The 19,760-nt window shown below is 42.5% G+C and overlaps 1 protein-coding gene across 1 annotated transcript in view; it reads left to right on the forward strand.

Annotated features, from left to right (window-relative positions):
- The first annotated feature begins 2,240 nt into the window (after positions 1-2,240).
- Positions 2,241-19,760, forward strand: part of camk1da (calcium/calmodulin-dependent protein kinase 1Da) — a 51,446-nt gene continuing 33,926 nt past the window's right edge. Inside the window, exon 1 of the mRNA XM_062383052.1 lies at positions 2,241-2,568. Coding sequence (XP_062239036.1) covers positions 2,471-2,568 — 98 coding nt within the window. The 5' untranslated portion in view covers positions 2,241-2,470. The remainder of the gene's footprint in view (positions 2,569-19,760) is intronic.

A 19,760-nucleotide genomic window follows, 5' to 3' on the forward strand; every position in this document is an offset into this window, starting at 1 on the left:
TAGCTCATCTGTAGTAGATGTGTGTGAATCAGATCTGTTAATCTGACAGTATCCCACACATTTATAGGATATTCAGGGTCGTTGGATGACGTGTTACAGAACTGCAGTCTACAATATACCACAACCAGACATATCATCTGTGGATAAATGTGATAATGTTAAAGAAAGGAAACTGCTTAGACAAGGAAACGAGGGATGAATAGGTTGTCACTTTTGTTGTGAGAACGAAAATGATTTTCAGCCTTACTGAAAAGTATTATTTTATTAGCCACGCTCGTGACATGATTTCTGTATGAGTGCGCACCCTCAATTGATGTGTTTATATGCAAGCAAGAAGTCTGCCCCTTCATCACCCTGAACATTCATCCTCTATTATTTAACCACCCTCTTTTTTTTTAATCCTCTCCACTCTCTGGGTAATCATCTTTCATCAGGAGGAGGTCAGGTTTGCTGACTCAGCGTTAGAGGACGAGGATGAGGGGGGGAGAGGATGGGAGCAGGAGGGGGGGGGGGGGGGGGGGGATAGAGGGGAGTTTTCCTTGGATGCTGCCGAGGAAGAGCTGCAGTAGTTTGCAGCCGGAATACTCATGAGTGGCTGAGGCTGCAACACGCTGTCCCCCTCCCCTCCCCTCCTCTCTCCTGTCTACATTATCACACACACACACACACACACACAAAACAAGGAACAAAGCCAAAGTGCACTGGTCGTGTGTGTGTGTGTAGGCGTGTGTGTGTGTGCGTGAGTAGCCTGAGCTGACCCCATCCCCCTGCAGCTGCCAGAGTGCAGGGATCAGCCCCCCCTGCAAGTTGAACCCAGGTGAACGTGCAGCTGCGCCGGGTCACTGCTGATCCCCGGGCGGCTCTGCTGGAGCCTGTGGGGATCCCAAATTGTGATGGATGCAAAATGGTTGTTGTTGTTTCTGGCACAAGTTGGCGCACTGCGAATTTAGCTCTAACACGTGCTGACCACACACACACACACACACACACGCACACGCACACAAACAGTCTGTACCTCCCTGAGTCGGACAGGATGCGCCAGCAGCATCCCATCATCCCCCTTTATTGCTATGACAACATGTCCAGTCAAAATAGGACTCGTGTTTTTAGGTAGTAAACGCTTAATAAGAGGAAACACTCAAATTAACAAATAATATAATTGATGATGAAGAATTGCTGAATACGGAAATGTTGCAGTCAGCCACGTTTAGACAGTTGCAGGTGACATCAGGTCCTCGGTCAAGCTGCACGTCCGCAACTAGCGTAGTACGGGAAGTTGAGGGATGCTGTCTTCAGAATAAAAGCACTGGAGAAATGAGGTATTGAAGAAAGCGATGACAGAAAACCTCACTGCGAAACTGTGTCATTCAAATAAAGTTGAGACTTTGAAGGGGCGACCTCGTTCATTTTGCATTTGAGTTTGATTTGATAGATGTATCGAATTATCTCCAAGCATTTCATGGCTTATGAAATTGTTCTATCTATATGCTGATCAGATCTCATATTACGAAATCAGTAAACACTACTATTAAGCTATAATCTACATCTTAACACAATAAAATATAAAGACACCAGTTGACTATCCTTAACCATTAAAAAAATTGTTGTTATAATGATGTTGGTTTAATGCATTTTAATTTGTATCTTGACTTATTTATAATGTGTCTGCTTTCTATCTATGTTTTTTCTGTGTCATCTGTTTATTTGATATCATTCAGTGGGGAAAAATGCATAAAGTACAGATTTATAATTTGATTAAAAACTAAAAAGGTCAAAGTATTAGTATTAGTTAAAAAAAACCACAGCGGGCTCCATAGAGAGGACCCGCTCCTGATGTAAATATTAAGTACTTAAATATAAAGGCCCATTCTACGTTAAAGAAAACAATAATTCGTACAATTTAGATGAAGCACACTAGTGAAAACATCGATAGGATTGTTATATATTCAATTTCTGCCAATTGATCCGTTTCACCTAAATCTTACATACTGAACACTTTAAAACAAGATCAAATATGACAGGACAGAGGTAAACAAAACTGTCAATGATACACAAACAAAAAAGTAAAAGACCTTTAACACCTAATGGTCATTTCTAATGATGGTTAAGGACAAATCTAAACAATATGTTGTGTTTTCACGCAAACACAACGTGCAGGGGAAGTGCAGCTCTGTTACGGCTGACTTGACGGCAGCTGTCCAAGCGGCCGGAGAGGAAATAGGGGAGGGAGGAGAGAGCGAGGGAGGGAGGAGAGAGAGAGAAGGAGGAGAGAGGGAGAGAGGCAGCAGGGACACAGCAACCTGCGGGAACACTCATCTGGTCCTGCAGCAGAGACACGCTCCAGCACGCTCCAGACCTCCCGCTCCACCCGGCAGCTCACCTCCATTCCCCCGCGACTCCTTCACCCAGCGCTCTCCCGTTGTTTGCATCCCTCGGTGTCGGTCGCACTCGGGCCGGTCGGAGCAGCGCCATGGCTCGGGAGAACGGAGACGCCGGCAGAGGAGAGACGTGGAAGAAACAAGTGGACGACATCAAGAAGAGGTTCGACTTCAAGGAGCTGCTCGGCACGTGAGTACACGCGGGACTCGGGACTCACTTCGCCCGGGGGTACATGTCTGTGGCAGTGCTCCCTCTGACTGTACTGGGACATGTACTGGGACCTCGCTGCACTTGTTGGCAGTGTTGCAGTCTTTTTCTACGGTTGTACCACAAAGACTCGTACATGTCCCTCAGTCCCCCACGTTTCTTCTTCTCCAGTCTTATTGTGTGAGCAGCAGTGGGTGGACTGTCATATTACCAGTGTTATGGCATCATCTTTACCATCAGTGCAATGGCTGATTTGAGGAGGTTTCATTGAGAGTGTTGGGCTCCTCGTGGCAGTCGATATTGACTTAATAACATTACCATTTATTTTATTATAAACACTTTGAACTCATTCATTCATTCCAATTAGCCAATAATTTAAATGTGCTGTCTTCTAATTTCGATTCCATAAAATTTAATTCATTACTTTGAGTCATTTTAATCAGTCATTTACTTTTAGCAGTAGCTGGCAATTTGAACTTGCTATCCACAAATGTTAGAATTTGATAACCATGATGAACATATTAATCATTACTTTAAGGGCTACCTCACTATTGGAACTAATTATTTATTAAATTAAGGATTAGCCAACTGTATGAACGTATAAGTGTTTGACCTTGTTACTTTAAGTAGTAGCCTATTATTTGTAAATACTATTCGTTGCTTGTGGCATTAACGAACCACTTGAACGTGTTAACCATTACTTTTAGCGTTAATATTTAATCATTTAGCATCTCTAACCCTAACCCCCTATCTGTTTTAGGTGTAACCTTGAGCTGGCAGGGCTTATTTATCACATTGCACATAAGTAATTGAGCAGTAGTTGGTTAATCCCTGGTATAGTAGCCACAATTATGAAATCCCATCAATTCAATTTTCCTATGAAATGACATGATTAATATTCAACGCTCGGTAAACCTCTGACAGTCAGTCAGTGTCAGTTTGTTTTCATGCGTCTGGTTGGACAGCATCCTAGTGGGTTGGCTGCGGGGGGGCGGTGGATACAGATTGGGATTAACTATCCAGGGATTAGCAAAACTTCCCCTGAATAAGAGGAAGTTCAGTCACAGGATGGGACACCAAGCTGGGGGGGGTGGGTTTGGACCGGATCTGAAACTCTAAGACAGACAGGCTTTGGATGCACACCGGTACAGGACTCAATGATCCGAGTCGGCCATGTTGCAGACACACATTAACCAGAGCTGCTGACGGATGCTTGAACCTGATGTATCAGCAGAAGGGGTCTCTCTCTCACTCTCTCTGGTCTCTCTATCTCTGGTCTCTCTATCTCTGGTCTCTCTCGCTCTGGTCTCTCTCTCTCTCTCTCTGGTCTCTCTGGTCTCTGTCTCTCTCTCTGCAGAATGAGGAAGAGGAGAGGTGGTTACAGTGCTTAAATTAGCAACAAATAAAAGCTTTGATCATCTGCATGAGACAAAGAACAGAAGTAAAAGCAGCAGCATAGAACCAATACAAATTGTGTTGCTGTTTTCGGAAAGTGCCCGCTGATGTCATGATTGGCCCTTGTGAAATTGTCAGCGACTGAGATACGGATCTGAGTGTTTGCAGGGGGGACAAGTCCCTTTGACGAGCAGCGGCGCTGAGTTCAGGTGCAGCAACACATGTGGGAAATCATGAATTTAAGATTAATCTCTGTGTTACTGCTGCTTTGAATTCTCTGCGTCAGCTCAAAAGGGCTGACACGGAAACATTCTGTGCTGAGAGGACACGTTGTCACAAATCTGACACTGATTCGTCATGTTTTGTCTCCTCCACTGGCCAGTCTGTCTGTCTGTCTGTCTGTGTGTGTGTGTGTGTGTGTGCACTTTATCACCTCCTCCACCTGCCCTAACACAGGATTAATCTCACCAATCTTAACTCATGCTGGCAGATGTGTGTTTGTGTGTGTGTGAGAATGTTAACACACATGTACATGCGGCTCTCCTCAGTGTCTTATTACCCTCCCCTGGTGTATATTCTGTCTGTGTCCCTGTTGCTCACCATTCAATAATTCAATACCGACAGGAGTGCCAGTGCGTGCGCGTGTAAGTGCGTGCATGCGTGCATGTACGTGCGTGCCTGTTTACCTCAGGTATGCAGCTCTCAGCTGGAGGGAATTGAAAATCACAGGGGAAAATGTCCTTGTGAGCCATTTTTAGGTACCTGCCTAGGACTCAACACAGTGTGTGCTAAACTTTGCATTAGCTCCATATTCAGCACTCCGGGTTCAACTCAGGGGTCCAGATGAAGTCAGGTGAAAGCCTAACCTCCGGGAGGCCTTTACACAGGCAAAGTGTATGTTTGAGCAGAAAGTAAAGTGGTGGCCAGGATGGTAATGCATTGTGGGAATGTCACCGTGCCATCTAGGGCACGCTGCCCTTAATTGATGCTCCACTTCCTCGCTGCTGGCACTGTTCTTGTCACTGTCTCTGGGACTGCACAGCCCCCCTTCTCTTTCTATATCCTGCTCTTTATGTCATACATCTCCCTGTGTGTCCCTGTGTTCAACTCCAATAAGATTTCCTTTTTCTTCATACGAGTAAGCAGATTTTTTTTCCTTTTCTTCTTTTATCACGGTCATAATTAGCATCTCATAAATAGAACTAAAGATGGTTGTTTTCTATGTGACAAAACGTCATGGATTGTAGTCCACGTTTCACAGTGTGTGCGAGTGTTTGTGTGTGTTTGTGATTGAATTTCATTTCCAGACTCATTTTTTTACAGTGCAGTGAAATGTGAAAACTTACAATATGTTCACAAGCTTGTCCTCCTGTTCATCTTTCCATCTGTGCTCTTCTCTGTCTTCTGCCAATTTTTCTTTCAGTCCCAGCATATTGAGCTGTGATTGGCTGCTGTTACTTGTTATTGTTGTTTGTCGATGACATTGGGTGGAGGATGCCATCAATCCCCGTCTGTGGTTATTGCCTACTCATGGTTTTGGTGTTGTCTCCACTTTCATGCTGGCTGATGATGTCGATAATAGAAGTCAACAAGGTCAATCATTTGGTAGCCTGGTAACAGATGCTAACAGGTGATCCATCCTGTTCCTGATGTTGTGCACACACCTACGTTATGTACCACATTGAGACTCTGTGTTTTCACAACTTCAACATGCTATTATTACCAGTGAGAATAAAAGCCAGTGCTACATCAGGAGACAAGGGTGTGTTCGCCTTGAATGGTCCCAGAAAGGCATGGCTGTTGTTATTGTTGCTGTGTTGATGACGGTGTTGGTGATGCTAATGTTATTGACAACATTGTTATTGACATCATTGTTAACGTCAATGCTTACCTTCTAGTTACATACACAGGTTAAGGTTTCAACGCAGATTAACGTTGAATGTGCTGCTCTTGGTTTAGCATCTCAGTGTTATGAAATTTGAGCTATACTGTGACGCGCACACACACACACACACACACACACACACAATACTGTGCAGTCTGTGAGCTATCAAATGGGCTATTGAGGGTTTAGACTTTGTTTTAGGGTCAAGTCAGGGTTAGGGTATGATTTAGGTTTAGGCATTTAGCTGTGATTGTTAAAGTTAGGGTAAGGGTAAGGGTTAGGGTTAGGGTTAACCCTAAATACATTCAAATGTATTTTGAAAGTTCACAACCATAGAGAGACATGCATTTGTGTGTGCCCCCAAAAGGGGCAGTGGCCCCATCCTTCTCAATGCACAGATTGACGTGTGTACAGAACTCTGAATATTAATGATCATAAACTTAAATCCATTATCGGATCAGCGCTCTATTTTAAGCCTCTCAGCGACCACATCCAGCTTATAATGGCCCCGAGCTGAAAGCCTGTTGTCTCTGTGCAGTTGTGGCACACGCTGGTATGTTGCTGTTCATGTATGTAAACATAGGCACATGTCTGAGAAGGTGTCCAGAGAAACATTTAACAGGTTTGACGTGGAAAAAATGTATCTAATAAAATGTAAATAAGAGAGCTTGCAGAAATAATTTGTGTGTTTTAGTTCAGCCTGTTTTCTTAAAACTTCAAATTGTACTTTTCAGTTCAGTTCATTAGTTTATTACTGTAGCATGTACTTCATGCTGTATCATTTGTCACAAGTGAGCTTGACGTTATGCATCTAAAACACATTACATTCCATTTTCTTCTGACAAAATTCTGTTTCCTGGTGACCTATTGCATGACAATTCTTTCAGTACACTTCCTCATCCTTTATAAGACCTGCAGTTAAAGAAAGGTAAAATGAATGCAGTTCTTGTGGTGCAGCTGCAGAAACATGACACTCGATTGTATTGCTACAGTTTGTTTCTCCTGGAGGATTCGGTTTCAGTCGTGTTGCGCAATCCTGAAGGCTCTAGACAACAACATCTGCTACTCCAAAGGGAATGGAAGGACACAGCCTGCTGGGACTACACGTTTACCAAATGCTCGCTATGGTGAATTTAGTGCTTGCTGGGTGACCATTTTTTAGCGATCAAGGACGCCAGTCAAGTCAACAGAGGACATTTTGCATGAGTTTGGGCCTAAATACATCTAATGTGACGAGTGAGCGCTTTGGTGAACTAATGTGTCAACTTGTGCATTTTGTTTAAATTTGTTGCAAAACCTGCTTCCTGAATAAATCATAGAACGTGTCAGCAAGTCTCGTGGTTCCTGTCATTGTGTGTTGGGAATAACATTGCTCGCAGTTTTACATCGAGCTTTCATGCATCTGCATCTTTTTATGAACACCTAAACATGGAGGGTTCTCTTACAGAGGACCAAAAAGCCTGCAGCCTTCAAACCATTACTGTGATTAACTTAGCTTCATTTTCATTTGCAGATTCACCATAACTCATGTCTTTCCAGTAGCAGCACCCGTACAGTTGCAGGGCTAATGAGATTCTGTGGTTAAGTATTTTCCCTCTGACATAAAATTGTCAGGGTTAACGAAGGATCAACACGGGTTGAAGGTCGGGGGGAAATATCCTTAGCATTTCACACAAAGGACCTAGTGCCATTAGATTTTGCTTCAACCTAGCCTCACTTTCATTGACAAATTCCCCATTACTCATGTCATTCCAGTAACAGCACTTAAAGGCTGGAGACACAATTCAGGTTCTGTGGAGTCCGACCACATAAAATATTTGGAGCAGTAAATGGACATTTTTTTCAAGATTGTATCTCCAATGAACAGGCGACCAGAAGTGATGAAGATCTTCATGTCTACGAAGCAGTGACAGGACATTATTTTTTTAATTTATCTTGCGTAAAACTTCCAGAGCTTGCCCTGGTGGCTGTGATCCAGAGCAGCTGAAAGCAGCTTAGCATATCTACCCTCAAGGCTCTGCTGCCGACTGAGGCAGTGCAATATATAAGAAAATACCAGAGCCGAGGAGGAAGAAGAGGAGGAGGAAGAAGAAGAGATAGAGCAGTGGTAATGAAAAGAAATCTGTGTGGGGTTGAAGCACATGTATGCCTCAGGGGGTGGCCTCGGGGCCCCTAATGGTGTCCTGGAGAAATATGTTGGAAGGGATTTATCAATCAGCCTTTCCTTTCTTCCACCATCTGCCATCACCACACACTTGTAAAAGCACCATCTCCTTCCTGTGTTTGAGCTGTAAAGCATTTCCATGTCCAATGTACACTACAAATTATGTTTATGATCTTGGTCTGCTGCAGCAGTGTTAAAGGTTCACCTTGGAGAGGATGTGGGACAGAATTCACAATGAATCATCAGTCGGTGTGTCTCGGTCTGGGTCCGTCCATCTCTCCTCTCTCGCTCTCTGTGAGGCTTTGTCCAGCGCAGGAACGCAGAGATCTGAGCGCTCCTGTCTTTCTTCTCATCTCCTGCTGCGACGGCGGAGAGCGAGCGAACCGGTTATGATTGATTTTCCGAGCGAGACTTTGCAATAAAAGCTATATCCAGCGTCGTTCACAGATGCAGTGCTGAATAGTAATGTGGGTTACTTTTGATGTCACCCTTTAATACAGAACTCTTTTATATCCCCAGCAACCTTATACCGGTTTGACTGGGCTAGTGAAAGTGAGGCCTCCCTAGCTTATTAGATTCAGTCTGTCAACCTGACTTCAGGTAACAGACATGTAGGTGCATGTGTGACTGTATCTTGTAAGATACACGTGCGTCATATTAGTGATAGAAAATTATATATGAATAAGGAAGACCTCAGCTGCCTTATCAGAAGTTTATGTCTGTCTGTCCTAGAACAAAAAAATTAAATGGTGGCAAAGAAAAGAAGCTAAAATGGCACTGAACAGAGACGATATGTCTACCATTCCCCTTATATTTAATCAAGCCATACCAAATTTCACACCCATATAGACATCAGTCCCCTAAATCCATTATGTCAGATTTTTATATAACAAGGTCCAGGGTTGCAAAATTCCGGGAATATTCAAAACTGGAAACTTGCATGGGAATATACGGGAATATACAGGAATTAACGCGAATTAACGGGAATAAACTGGAAATTGTGTGGGTAATTTATACTAACTGTATTTACCTTGTCATATACAGACATAAGTATAAACATTTTGTTTTGTCATAGGCTGATTAGAGCCCTGAGGAAACATTGGGCACTTGACTATGTGTCATTCTTAACATAGGTCTTTGCACAGTATTTTCAAATGTACACAGCCTGTCCTTCTACATTGGCTGGGGTGAAATGTCTCCACACAGGAGAGAGTGCACGTGGCAATGCTCTGTAGAATAAAATGAGAAAAAACCTTAAAACACTAATGCAATGCCAGAGATATAAATAGTTGGCCAATTGGAATCGTCTTTAAAAATATTTTACAATTGTTGGATGAATGAATAGAAATAGGCTAGATGAAGAGATGAACAATCCTCAATCAGCATGCTAATATATTTTCCCCAGTAATATCATTGAAACTTACAGGACTAGTCCTGCACACTACTGCAGACCTCAATAGCCCTGCTGTAGTGTGCAGGATGCTGGCAATTATCTGTGCATGTGATGGAGAAATGCACAGTGGTGGGTTGAAATTCAACGTGCAGCGTGTGCTGCATTCCATACATCTTTAAAAAAGAGTTTTGAATTATGTTTTCAGTGCTCACCAAAATTCCCGAGCTGAATATTCCCATGGAACGTTTCCAGAAAGTTTCCGAAAATTTACCGAAAATGTTCCACCCCTTTGCAACCCTAACAAGGTCTATGAATTTTCCCAGAAAACTGTGAAAATGTCGAAAAATGTCCATCTTTAAGGAAGTGAAAAATATTCCTTCCACCAAAATGTAGTGGTTTCTTCCCTGAACCATAGCACAAGCTTCGTGCAAATCTATTCAGTTGTTGTTGTGTAATCTTGCTTCAAGCAACTTACAAACTGACAAACAAACAGGTGATACATTAGAAATCCTCATGTGGCACATATTGAGAGTTAAATTCTTCTGTTCAGCTCGTCAGTGGTCGTCATTTTCTTGCAAATGTGGCCGATCTGTTAGAAACTGTCCGACCCCTTGAATAATCAAATTGATGATGAGAAGCACGATTTAAGGGTCCTGAAACTCTTGATGCGGTTCCACCGACTTATCTGCCTCCTGATTTTCGGGTTTGTGTTAATCACTGTCGGTAAGCGCCCCGTGATGAGGTGACAGATGGAGGTAGCATGTGTGACTTAGGATGATGGTCACTCACATTGGCTTTGGGAGGACGGACCATTTTTAGCATTAACCCACCACTTTCAACCTAGTACACAGAACGGTTGTTTAAGTGTTGTATTGTAATTAGGCTTTGGTTAGCAATAAACAGGCCAAGAAAAGTAAAAAAACAAAAGAAGAAATCCATGAACCCCTGCATCAGATGAAATTCAGCATTTATTTAAAAATGAGTTGGGCTAAATTCCATTGCAAAGGTGTTGCAAAGATGTCTAGATTACTATATTTTAACCCGCGCAGGAGAAACGGCACCTTCCGATCATATTGCTGTAACTTGGCTTCAAACTTTTCATCTTTTTACAATATTTACCATTCTGGATAAAAAATATGATCCTCAAGTGATTCGTGATGTTTAATTTTGTGGTAGGTGGCCCCTACTCTCCCCGGGCAAATTACAGACCCGAGTCAGACCTGGTATCAAATCATCCTAAATGAGCCAATCACAAGTTGAGAGGTGTAAACGCACCCGAATGTGTCCTCAATGTGTCTTGAGATCTAATCACTCAGACCACATCCGGAGGTCCTGTGGGAGCGCTCACACACAGGGGTGGTGTCCTTTTCTATACATGAACACCTTGTGCAGCTTACTTCTACTGCAGTAGACCACTTGTTCACTTCCACCTTCAACCTTGATTTATCTAAATATGAGGGAGCAATTGAATGATCATTTTACAGCAGATGAATCAGTGAACTCAAGTGGGAACCCCTTTGCCATATATGGCTTTGCATCCTCCATAAAAAGCTCTAAACATGGTGAATCTTTATCCACCAATTAATGTGTTTATTTGATAAGCACTCACAGCTTCTCATCTTACTTTAAAATCGACATCCCCCGTAATAACCTTCCTGTGTCTCCACCCGAATGCAATCAGATGACAATGATCAGTAATCGAGTAGCAACATGCACCCAAATAATATTTGGCAGGCAGATTTGGCAGGTTGCCTTAGCAACAGCTAGCCGTTGCCCATCAGATTGTGAATGGTCGCTGGCGTTAATGGGACCAGCGCTGGCCAATCTCCGCTGCTGGCCGGCACACACTCTGTCTTCTGGACAGGTGATTTAGGGCCAACTGCGCACACAAATATACAAACGCAAACACATATTGTTCAAAACACATCAAAGGTAATGTAAAATATTCTGTTTTTACTGTTCTAGTCAGCATTACCCTTCACAAAAGTGACACACACTTGCAGCTTGGAGGCTTGTTCTGTATTATAGCAGACCTACTTTCACTGAGAGGTGTGTGTGTGTGTGTGTGTGTGTGTATGTGTCTGTGTTCGTGTGCGTGTGCGTGCGTGTGTGTGTGTGTGTGTCTAAGCTTGGCCATTTACACAAGTTGTCCTTGAGCAGAACACAATGCACCACACACACACAGATCCAGCTGTTTGTGTTGTTGTGTGTGCGTAAGAACTGTTGCACCGTGCACGCATCATCAGTCTAGTCATCTCAACCTAGCCGTGTTCTCCAGTCATTTGGACTAAGTTGCAGTTTATTGGTTATTTCTTTCTAAAGTAAACAACTGTCAAATGTTGTGGCTGTACCCATTGTGACTATAAAACACAACTGATGTGTTCTGATAGGTTTATTTCCTGCCTGCTCAACAGGTCTTCAAATCAAGTTTAGTCAGTAAAACTGTTTTGGCCGTGTGAACTGAAATTTGTGAAACATTTACCAGGTGTGGCAATAGATCAGAATGACTTTAGAACATAAAGTACAACTCCCCAGTATATCTTTGTCCCTGAGCTTCAAGGAGGGAACAATATAGTTTCAGGAGAGGAGAAAAAGCTTGTATTACTCTGATGCAGCTGTTGTGTCTGATAATCCCGGTCAATTGATTTATGGGCGATGGATGTATTAGTCTGCAGTCAACTCTTTTAAGAAGGATATAAATGAAGCCTATGAGGATTTCCTGCCAAAAATGATTGCCCTCTGTGCAACTCTTTTTTAAATACCTATTTACTAATCTACACCTTTCATTCCTACAGAAGCTACAGTGTAAAAAAACTACCTTTTTATGTTCTGAACTGTTTCACTGTATCTCCTCATGTATTCCCTTATTACCTCGTGGAGCTCTCCCATTTCAGGTATGTTTGATGACGGCACCATCCACAGTTACTAAGGGAGCGTGCTTGCTGGTGTGTCCCTTCCCCTCTCTGTAACCTCAAGGCCAGCCGCACCCTCAGCAGCCGGCTGCTCATAATGACAGAACCCCATTGCTATGCTACCGAGTGTTTAACCTGTCATTTTTGTGACGTCGCAGCAATAATATTAATTTGTAATCGGTTGAACAAAGCCAAGATAAAGCTGTTTAGGTGTGACACTGCTCTGCTAACACCTGTTCTCCTCCATGAGTCGGGGGTGTGATGACAGTATATCTGTCTAGTTTTATGCCTGGAAGCGATACAGCAGAGCTGCTGGGAAATTACTTTTATCAGAGGGAAAAACAAGTATCAGCACGTACGCGTGTTGGTCATGGGAATTTCTGAGAGTTGTCTTAACCCTAACCCCCAGAGAAAATCACCCTCAATTATTTGCATTGGCCTTGTTTGTTTATACTGATACAACCAATATAATAGAGGCAGCTTTATCACTAAGCTCTTTAGCAAACCTCTAAGTCTCTATTGGTGAGAAGATGTGCCAGACTGCAGACAAAGAACTACATATAAGAGCATGTTGTGGTGAAGCTGTAAGCCCTTCAGTCACACTCATTCATGTTCTCATAGAACAGCCTGTGAAGTTTTTATGACTGATGGCATTTTGTTTTCAGGTTATCAATCAGTCGCCATTAAACATGATATCTCAAGTACATCTGGCCCAAACGTTCACTTGGACCCAATGAGAACCTGTTAGAGGACCAGGTCACTGTGACCTCACAAAACACTCTCTTAAACACTATTTAAAAAAAAAAAAGGCCTGGTGAGAATCATTTCACGTTGGGCCTCTTGAACATGATATCTCACTTCTGCCTTTAGGGAATTTCTTCAAATTTGGATCAGTTATCACTTGACATCAAAGAGGAACTGAGGCGATTTCAGTGGTCAAAGGTCGACTGTTGAGCTGCAGTAGTTAACAAAGTGGAATTATAGTTGTTTTTCCAAATAGAGCATGTTGTTGCTATTCAATTTTTAGCAAAACTTTTGGTTTGAAATGGTTTTGGAGCTCTTAATTAAAGAATCAAAACAGGGATATTGAGTATGCAGGGGGAACTAATCCATCTTTTGTAATCACAAGAACGTTATAATGGCGGTGCTGTTCACCTGCATGAATATTACTGGACATTAATTATCAAACCCTGCAGCGGATGAATGAGCCTGTGATCATGAAGCATGAATGAGCCGATGCCAGTCAGCTAATGCAAGATTGATTTTCAGCTGCAAAAACATGGAGAATTGGCGTCAAGCTTCTGAATTATGAATCTGTTTTGTACTGTGCACACTCGCAACACTTTCTACTTTCTACAGTGGCCAACAGAGTACTCAGAGGACGTCGATACGTTGGCCTCCTGCCTCTGCACCACTCTGTTAACATAAAGGGAATGGAAACATAATGAAAGGGCTGTATCATAAGCAAATAAAGTGATGTTTGCTCACAGTCTGTGAGACATGCAGTTAAAATCCCCAGTCACCCAAAAGGTGATGTAAAGCTGCTGTAGCTCTGATGTGTTTCTCTCTTCAGTGATTTTATTTTTTCTAATTAAAACTGTTTTCACGTTATGTTCTCTCACATGTCCCAGTCTCTTAAGGATCCACTTGCAGTATTATCAAAAAGGTGGGAATGAAAGGAGTTTTTTATCCTAACATTTCTATAATCCATAAAGTCTGAGTCACTGGAATCAGCAACTGATATGTGCTTTTAATTGTAATGTACAAAAGCTCCATACATGTGACCTCTCCAAGCAATTGGCGTCAATTCCGGTGTACAAAAGCACATACATGCCCAGTGTCTGTGAGAAAGCTGAAATATAGACAGAGAAAGCATGGATGCAGCCTCGGACCTTATTTGATGAAAGACTCATTCTTCTCATCTCGTGACAAATCCACTTTCATATTCTCCTCACTGCCTCCGAACCTGAAACAAGAGCGGAGCACCGCTGGGTCGGCCTGCAGCTTATTAGGTCATATCTTTTTTATTTCCAGGCGTTGAATAAAAGGACGAGTGATGGAATGCTGTCTTGCTCGTTGACTCTCCTCTTCCTGCCGCCCCCATCCCCATTCTCCTGTATGTGTATGCATCTCTCTCTCTCTCTCTCTCTCTCTCTCTCTCTCTCTCTCTCTGTGTGCATGGCACTTGTAATATTTACTAGGAGTCTCTTCTGCAGTGCTGGCACACCATAGCACATTTTATGCTATTGTGGGCCCCTGCTTTGTGTGTGCGTATCTTTTCATGTGTGTGTGTTTGTGGTGAGAGGAGGAATCTCCAAGGTCAGAGGAGATGAACTGCTGAGTCACTTGCTGCTCTCTCATCAAAACAGCTGTCTCTCTCTGCTCTTTGATAAAAGGATGATCTGCTGTTTTATTGTGGATGTAAAGTAATTTTATACTTTTAGATCCCTTCCTAGCTGCTAGCTCCTCTGCTAGCTGCTTCTACAAGCTTCATTTGTGTCCTCACGTCTTCTGGGTGTGTGATTATTTGCAGCGCCAGCCACTCCGTACACAACTTTCATTTACAGATTTAAGAAGACAGCAAGAGGAATTTTTTTCACTGCCTTCCGCCAATGTTTTCATACATACAAAACAAACCCACATTGATTAACGAGCATCCATATCTGTGAGAGACTGTCGCTAACTTGAGTCATTTTCCAAGCCTGATAATTGAGCGCAGTTTTACTAATTAAAATTAATTTTATTCATAAAATCAAGTTCTCCGTGGCAGTGTTGATATCATACGTCTGATGGTGAATCAATTAGCGAGTAGAATCCCCCTTGTTGTAGCCCATCCTGACATTAACAAGAAGAGTCTGAGTGAATTAGCTCTTGTATTGACTGTTCTGCTGGATCGCAGCAGTTAACTCTCATTTGCTGCTGTGAGCCGTGATGCGGCCTGACAGGTTGCTTGGTATCATTTATCATGTTTTCTTATCTGTCCTCTTTTGTGTTGCATCGTAGCCTTTAAACATCCGCTGCTCTCTCTCTACTTGATCCATGTTCATTCATGTGCAGTTCCTAATTTTGACATTTGTTTTTTCTCTCTCTCGCTCTCTCTCTCTCTCTCTCTCTCTCTCTCTCTCTCTCTCTCTCTCTCTCTCTCTCTCTCTCTCTCGCACACACACACATACGTCCATATACACAAACACACTAGGAACACGCAAACGCAGTCTCATTGAATTACCAGATTCTGCGCACTTCCTCAAAAACACACACATGCACACACACACGAAGGCTGAAGCTGTTTCCATGGTGATTAATGTAAACAGATACCACTCCCATACTGTTTCTCTTGTCTCAGGGGAAATAGCATTGTTGAATGCTAGTCAACAATTTAGCTTTGATCAGGTAGACGAAACAGAATCAGTTTAAGCATAAGCATTCAAACAACAAATATTGAACATAATATGAGATAAATCAGCGTAAAGCATTAACCATTTCCGTCCTCCAAGTTTTCAAATGGCAAATATTTTGTTATCAGTCTGCTATTTCGGTTTTATGAAGGGACTCAAATACGAAAAACAATGTTTGCAGAGATTTCACTTGTTTTGCCTCACATACTTAGTTTTAATCATCTCAGTCAACCACAATTTTTATTTGATTCCAAGCTTTCCAAGCCTTTATTCAGTTCTGGAATATGGCATGATTTTAACCCATATATATTGTAATCATAATGCAAAGTGACCTGAAATAGTCTCAGCCTCCATTCACTGGTTCATGTCAACGTTAATGTTTTATTTTGTCCTGCAGAGCATGTATCTGTTATGGGATTGCTGGTGGAATGGAGCCAGTTTGGATGACTGGTTGTGTTGTCTGTAGCTTTCCGACTAAATTCTGTTTAATGCTTCAGGTCTCTGGATTTATGTCTTAATTGCAGGGAGGACTAGGCATTTTCCTGTAGTGCTGCTTCCCTCTTTTGCTCCTCTGCTTCATCCTCTGCTGTCAGAGTCACAGTGAGAATACTGACTATAATTGGCACTTAATTGCTGCCCTGGCAACAGTGCTATTTAAGCCTACACAATTTGCAACAAAGGCATATAGTGCGCACTCCCAAAAAAGGAGGAAGCCTCTCAGCTCTTTGTCCCTTATTTGTGTGTGTGTGTGTGTGTGTGTGTGTAGTGTGTGCGTGTGCATGTGGGGGGGTGTTTGTGTGTGTGTTTTGATAGAAGATGAGACCAAACCTTGTTAAAACCCACTGGAGACAACATCAAAATGCTGCAGTCGTGATGGATTTTTAATCCCTTTAAATAACTACTAATAAACTTTAGTTACAAAATGCCTACAGTCATCTGTCCGTCTCAAATGATACGCTTCATTTATACAGATCAATTAAAATATTGTTTCCTGAACAGTTCATTTGTTCTATGTGCAATTATAGGCAATTTAAGACGACGACAAAAGGTTTGGTTATACCTTCTGCTCACATCTTCCACCTGGTTCATTGACCTGGTTGTGTCATGCTGAGGTTATGCGTTGGATAAGCCCCTCAGCCTGTTAAGTATAATGGAATATGCCGCAGATTAAATGTTTCTGCCTAAAAACCAAGGGGCGCATGCTCGGAACTGAAGCAGGAGAATGCCAGAACTTTTCCATCAAAGCGTAATTGTCCTTCTCTCCCTCTTCATCCATATCTTATTCTCATTTTGTGTGTGTGTGCAGCTGGCCTATCTTTTCACTGGCCTCAAGACAATGAAACACAGTTTAGGCAGATGACTTTGTATTCAGATCACATGAAAATTATGGTGCACGTGTGGCAACGTGTGTGTACTTGGTCTACGCAGTGATGACGTTATTTGGAGTGTTATATATTTGTCCTTGGCCCGGCTTTGTCAGTATTAGCCCTTGTGTGTGTGTGTGTGTGTGTGTGTGTGTGTGTGTGTGTGTGTGTGTGTGTGTGTGTGTGTGTGTGTGTGTGTGTGTGTGTGTGTGTGTGTGTGTGTGTGTGTGTGTGTGTGTGTGTGTGTGTGTGTGTGTGTGTGTGTGTGTGTGTGTGTGTGTGTGTGTGTGTGTGTGTGTGTGTGTGTGTGTGTGTGTGTGTGTGTGTGTGTGTGTGTGTGTGTGTGTGTTGCTCCTACCCATCGCAACACAGGCTCCAAAACATTTAGCTCCAAATCTTGACTGTGAAATTGAGAATTTTCAAATGTTTTTCTTTTCTGTTTGATTTCATTGGAATATACCTTGCTGTTCACATCCACTTGTATTTAGACTTTTGCAACTGATCTTATTACAGGGATAATAAAAATTGTAAATTGGATGTTGGCTTCTACACATAGAAACCCCTCACAGTGTGCAATGTTCTCCGAGCAGCAACAACAGATTAGATTGCACAGGGAGGTTTGTGTTTGCCCCGATCTTGTGAGAGATGTTTTAATATCGTCTCTAACTGAATGCAATCACTCAAAACCATTAATGCCAACTCAGAGCCTCCATTTATGTCATCTCCACTGTACTTGTTTTCTAAGCCGAAAGAAGAGCAATGATGGAGACTGTCCCCTGTTGTTCTGGGTTCGTCTGGCATTCACTCGTCCCCTCCCTGTTTATGATTTCTGTCAATACAGGTGTGAAATAGAGGCGATAACACATAAGCTTGTTCCATTTGCACGTGACCATTAAGTTGCTTTATTTATCAAAGAAGGGTTAATATTGTCTCGATTGATAAACCAGCTTTAGTCACAGCAGTTGTTGCATCAGAGGATGAAACTAAATGTTTGAGCATCACATGAATGTGACGGCCTCTCAGACCCTGGTCAATAAAACTACGTTGATGGATTTTACAAACGGATGGCCTTGAGATTAACAGTAGAATTATGGCTTTGGCTTTGCAAAACTTTGATTGGCCAATGCCACTCGTTGCTGTCACATGGCCTTGTGGTAAACCAGGTTTTCTTTGTCAGACTCAGCTGTCAATCATGACGTTACTCCAAATTTTTAAAGCATAGATTAACTAATCAAAACAAATTTACAACGGATGTAACATACATCAACAGAAACCATCTTTGATGAAAATGTATTTAATTTGTACATTTATTATTTGGTCAAAGCCCCTTTAACCAACATGGTGGAAGTGGAGTTTATCACCTAAATTGCAGCAAAGGCTTTGGCTTCACTGATGGGAGCTGTCATTTTCTCCATCTTTATATACAGTCTATGCTTCAAATAGAAGGTTCTGCATTGGAACTACAGTCGTTTCCACAACTCAGGTTTTGGAGCACTCAATAGCGGGGAATTATTAACATGGAAAAGGCAGGCCGAGAATGCATGATTGAATGAACTGGGACAGTTATCGTTCTTGAGGCATCGGCTACACATGTGTAATCCAATTTACTTTGAGTCCAGCAGCTGTTTCTGTCCATTGAGACCACCGGTGATTGAACAGTCTGACAGCAGTAAATTCAAAAGGCTGGCGGGATAGCATTTCTTCACACACTGGAGACGGAGCAGCCCGTCACTGATGGAGGAGCCCAGAGCGCTCAAGGTTTTATAAAGGTGGCAGGAGTTGTTGGTCATGTCTGTCAGTTTGGTCATCATTCATTTCCCTCCCGACCCCTCTAAAGAGACGAGAGACCTTGGGGAAAAAATGGTACCTTCAGCATCCAGAGTGATAGACAACCCATTGCTTTTGCAGCCATGTCAGTAGCATCACTCAAGGGAGGGTAATGTCTTACTGTCCACACTGAAACGCCTATCTCCACAGGTATGGATTGAAATGAAATTTTGCGCAAGGATTTGTGACGATGCACTGTGGGTGGCACTGTGGTACAGTGGTTAGCACTGACGCCTCACACAGCTCTTGGTTTGAGTCCTTGTTTGGCTCGGGTCTTTCTGTGTGGAGTTTCCATTGTCTCCCCAGTCCCCATGCTTGTGTGGGATTTCTCTGGGTACTCCTGCTTCCCACTTTCCAAAGACGTGCAGACACAATTTGCATTAACATTACATAGGTTTTTATCAGCTCCGACTCTGATAGGCTGGCAGGAATAATGACACATGAGTTAATGTGCTATTATCCTCTTTGTTTTGGCTGTCTAGATGCTAACCTTTTTTTTGCTGCTACGTTATGGCAAGTATTGAACTAGGCATTGGTGCATAAATAGCCTTGAATGTATGTGTGCTTTTTATACATCCTGGGATAAATTCAATAATCAAAAATACATATACCCGCTATTTTGTTTTACACGAGGTAGTTGACCGTGTTTTATCAAGGGTGTACCCCACCCATCGGCAATATCAACCCGGATTAGATCCAGCCACCACCCCGACACTCAAAGTTTAAGCAGCTTAGATAAGGGATCAGATTTTTCATCTTGTCCTCTCTTAATGGTTAGTCTGCGGCTGCATTGCATTCTGCTCTGTTTTCATTCTGTGACCTCTTGACCTCTTCTATAA

This window comes from Platichthys flesus, chromosome 23, assembly GCF_949316205.1.
Source record: "Platichthys flesus chromosome 23, fPlaFle2.1, whole genome shotgun sequence".
In the NCBI taxonomy this organism is placed as follows: domain Eukaryota; kingdom Metazoa; phylum Chordata; class Actinopteri; order Pleuronectiformes; family Pleuronectidae; genus Platichthys; species Platichthys flesus.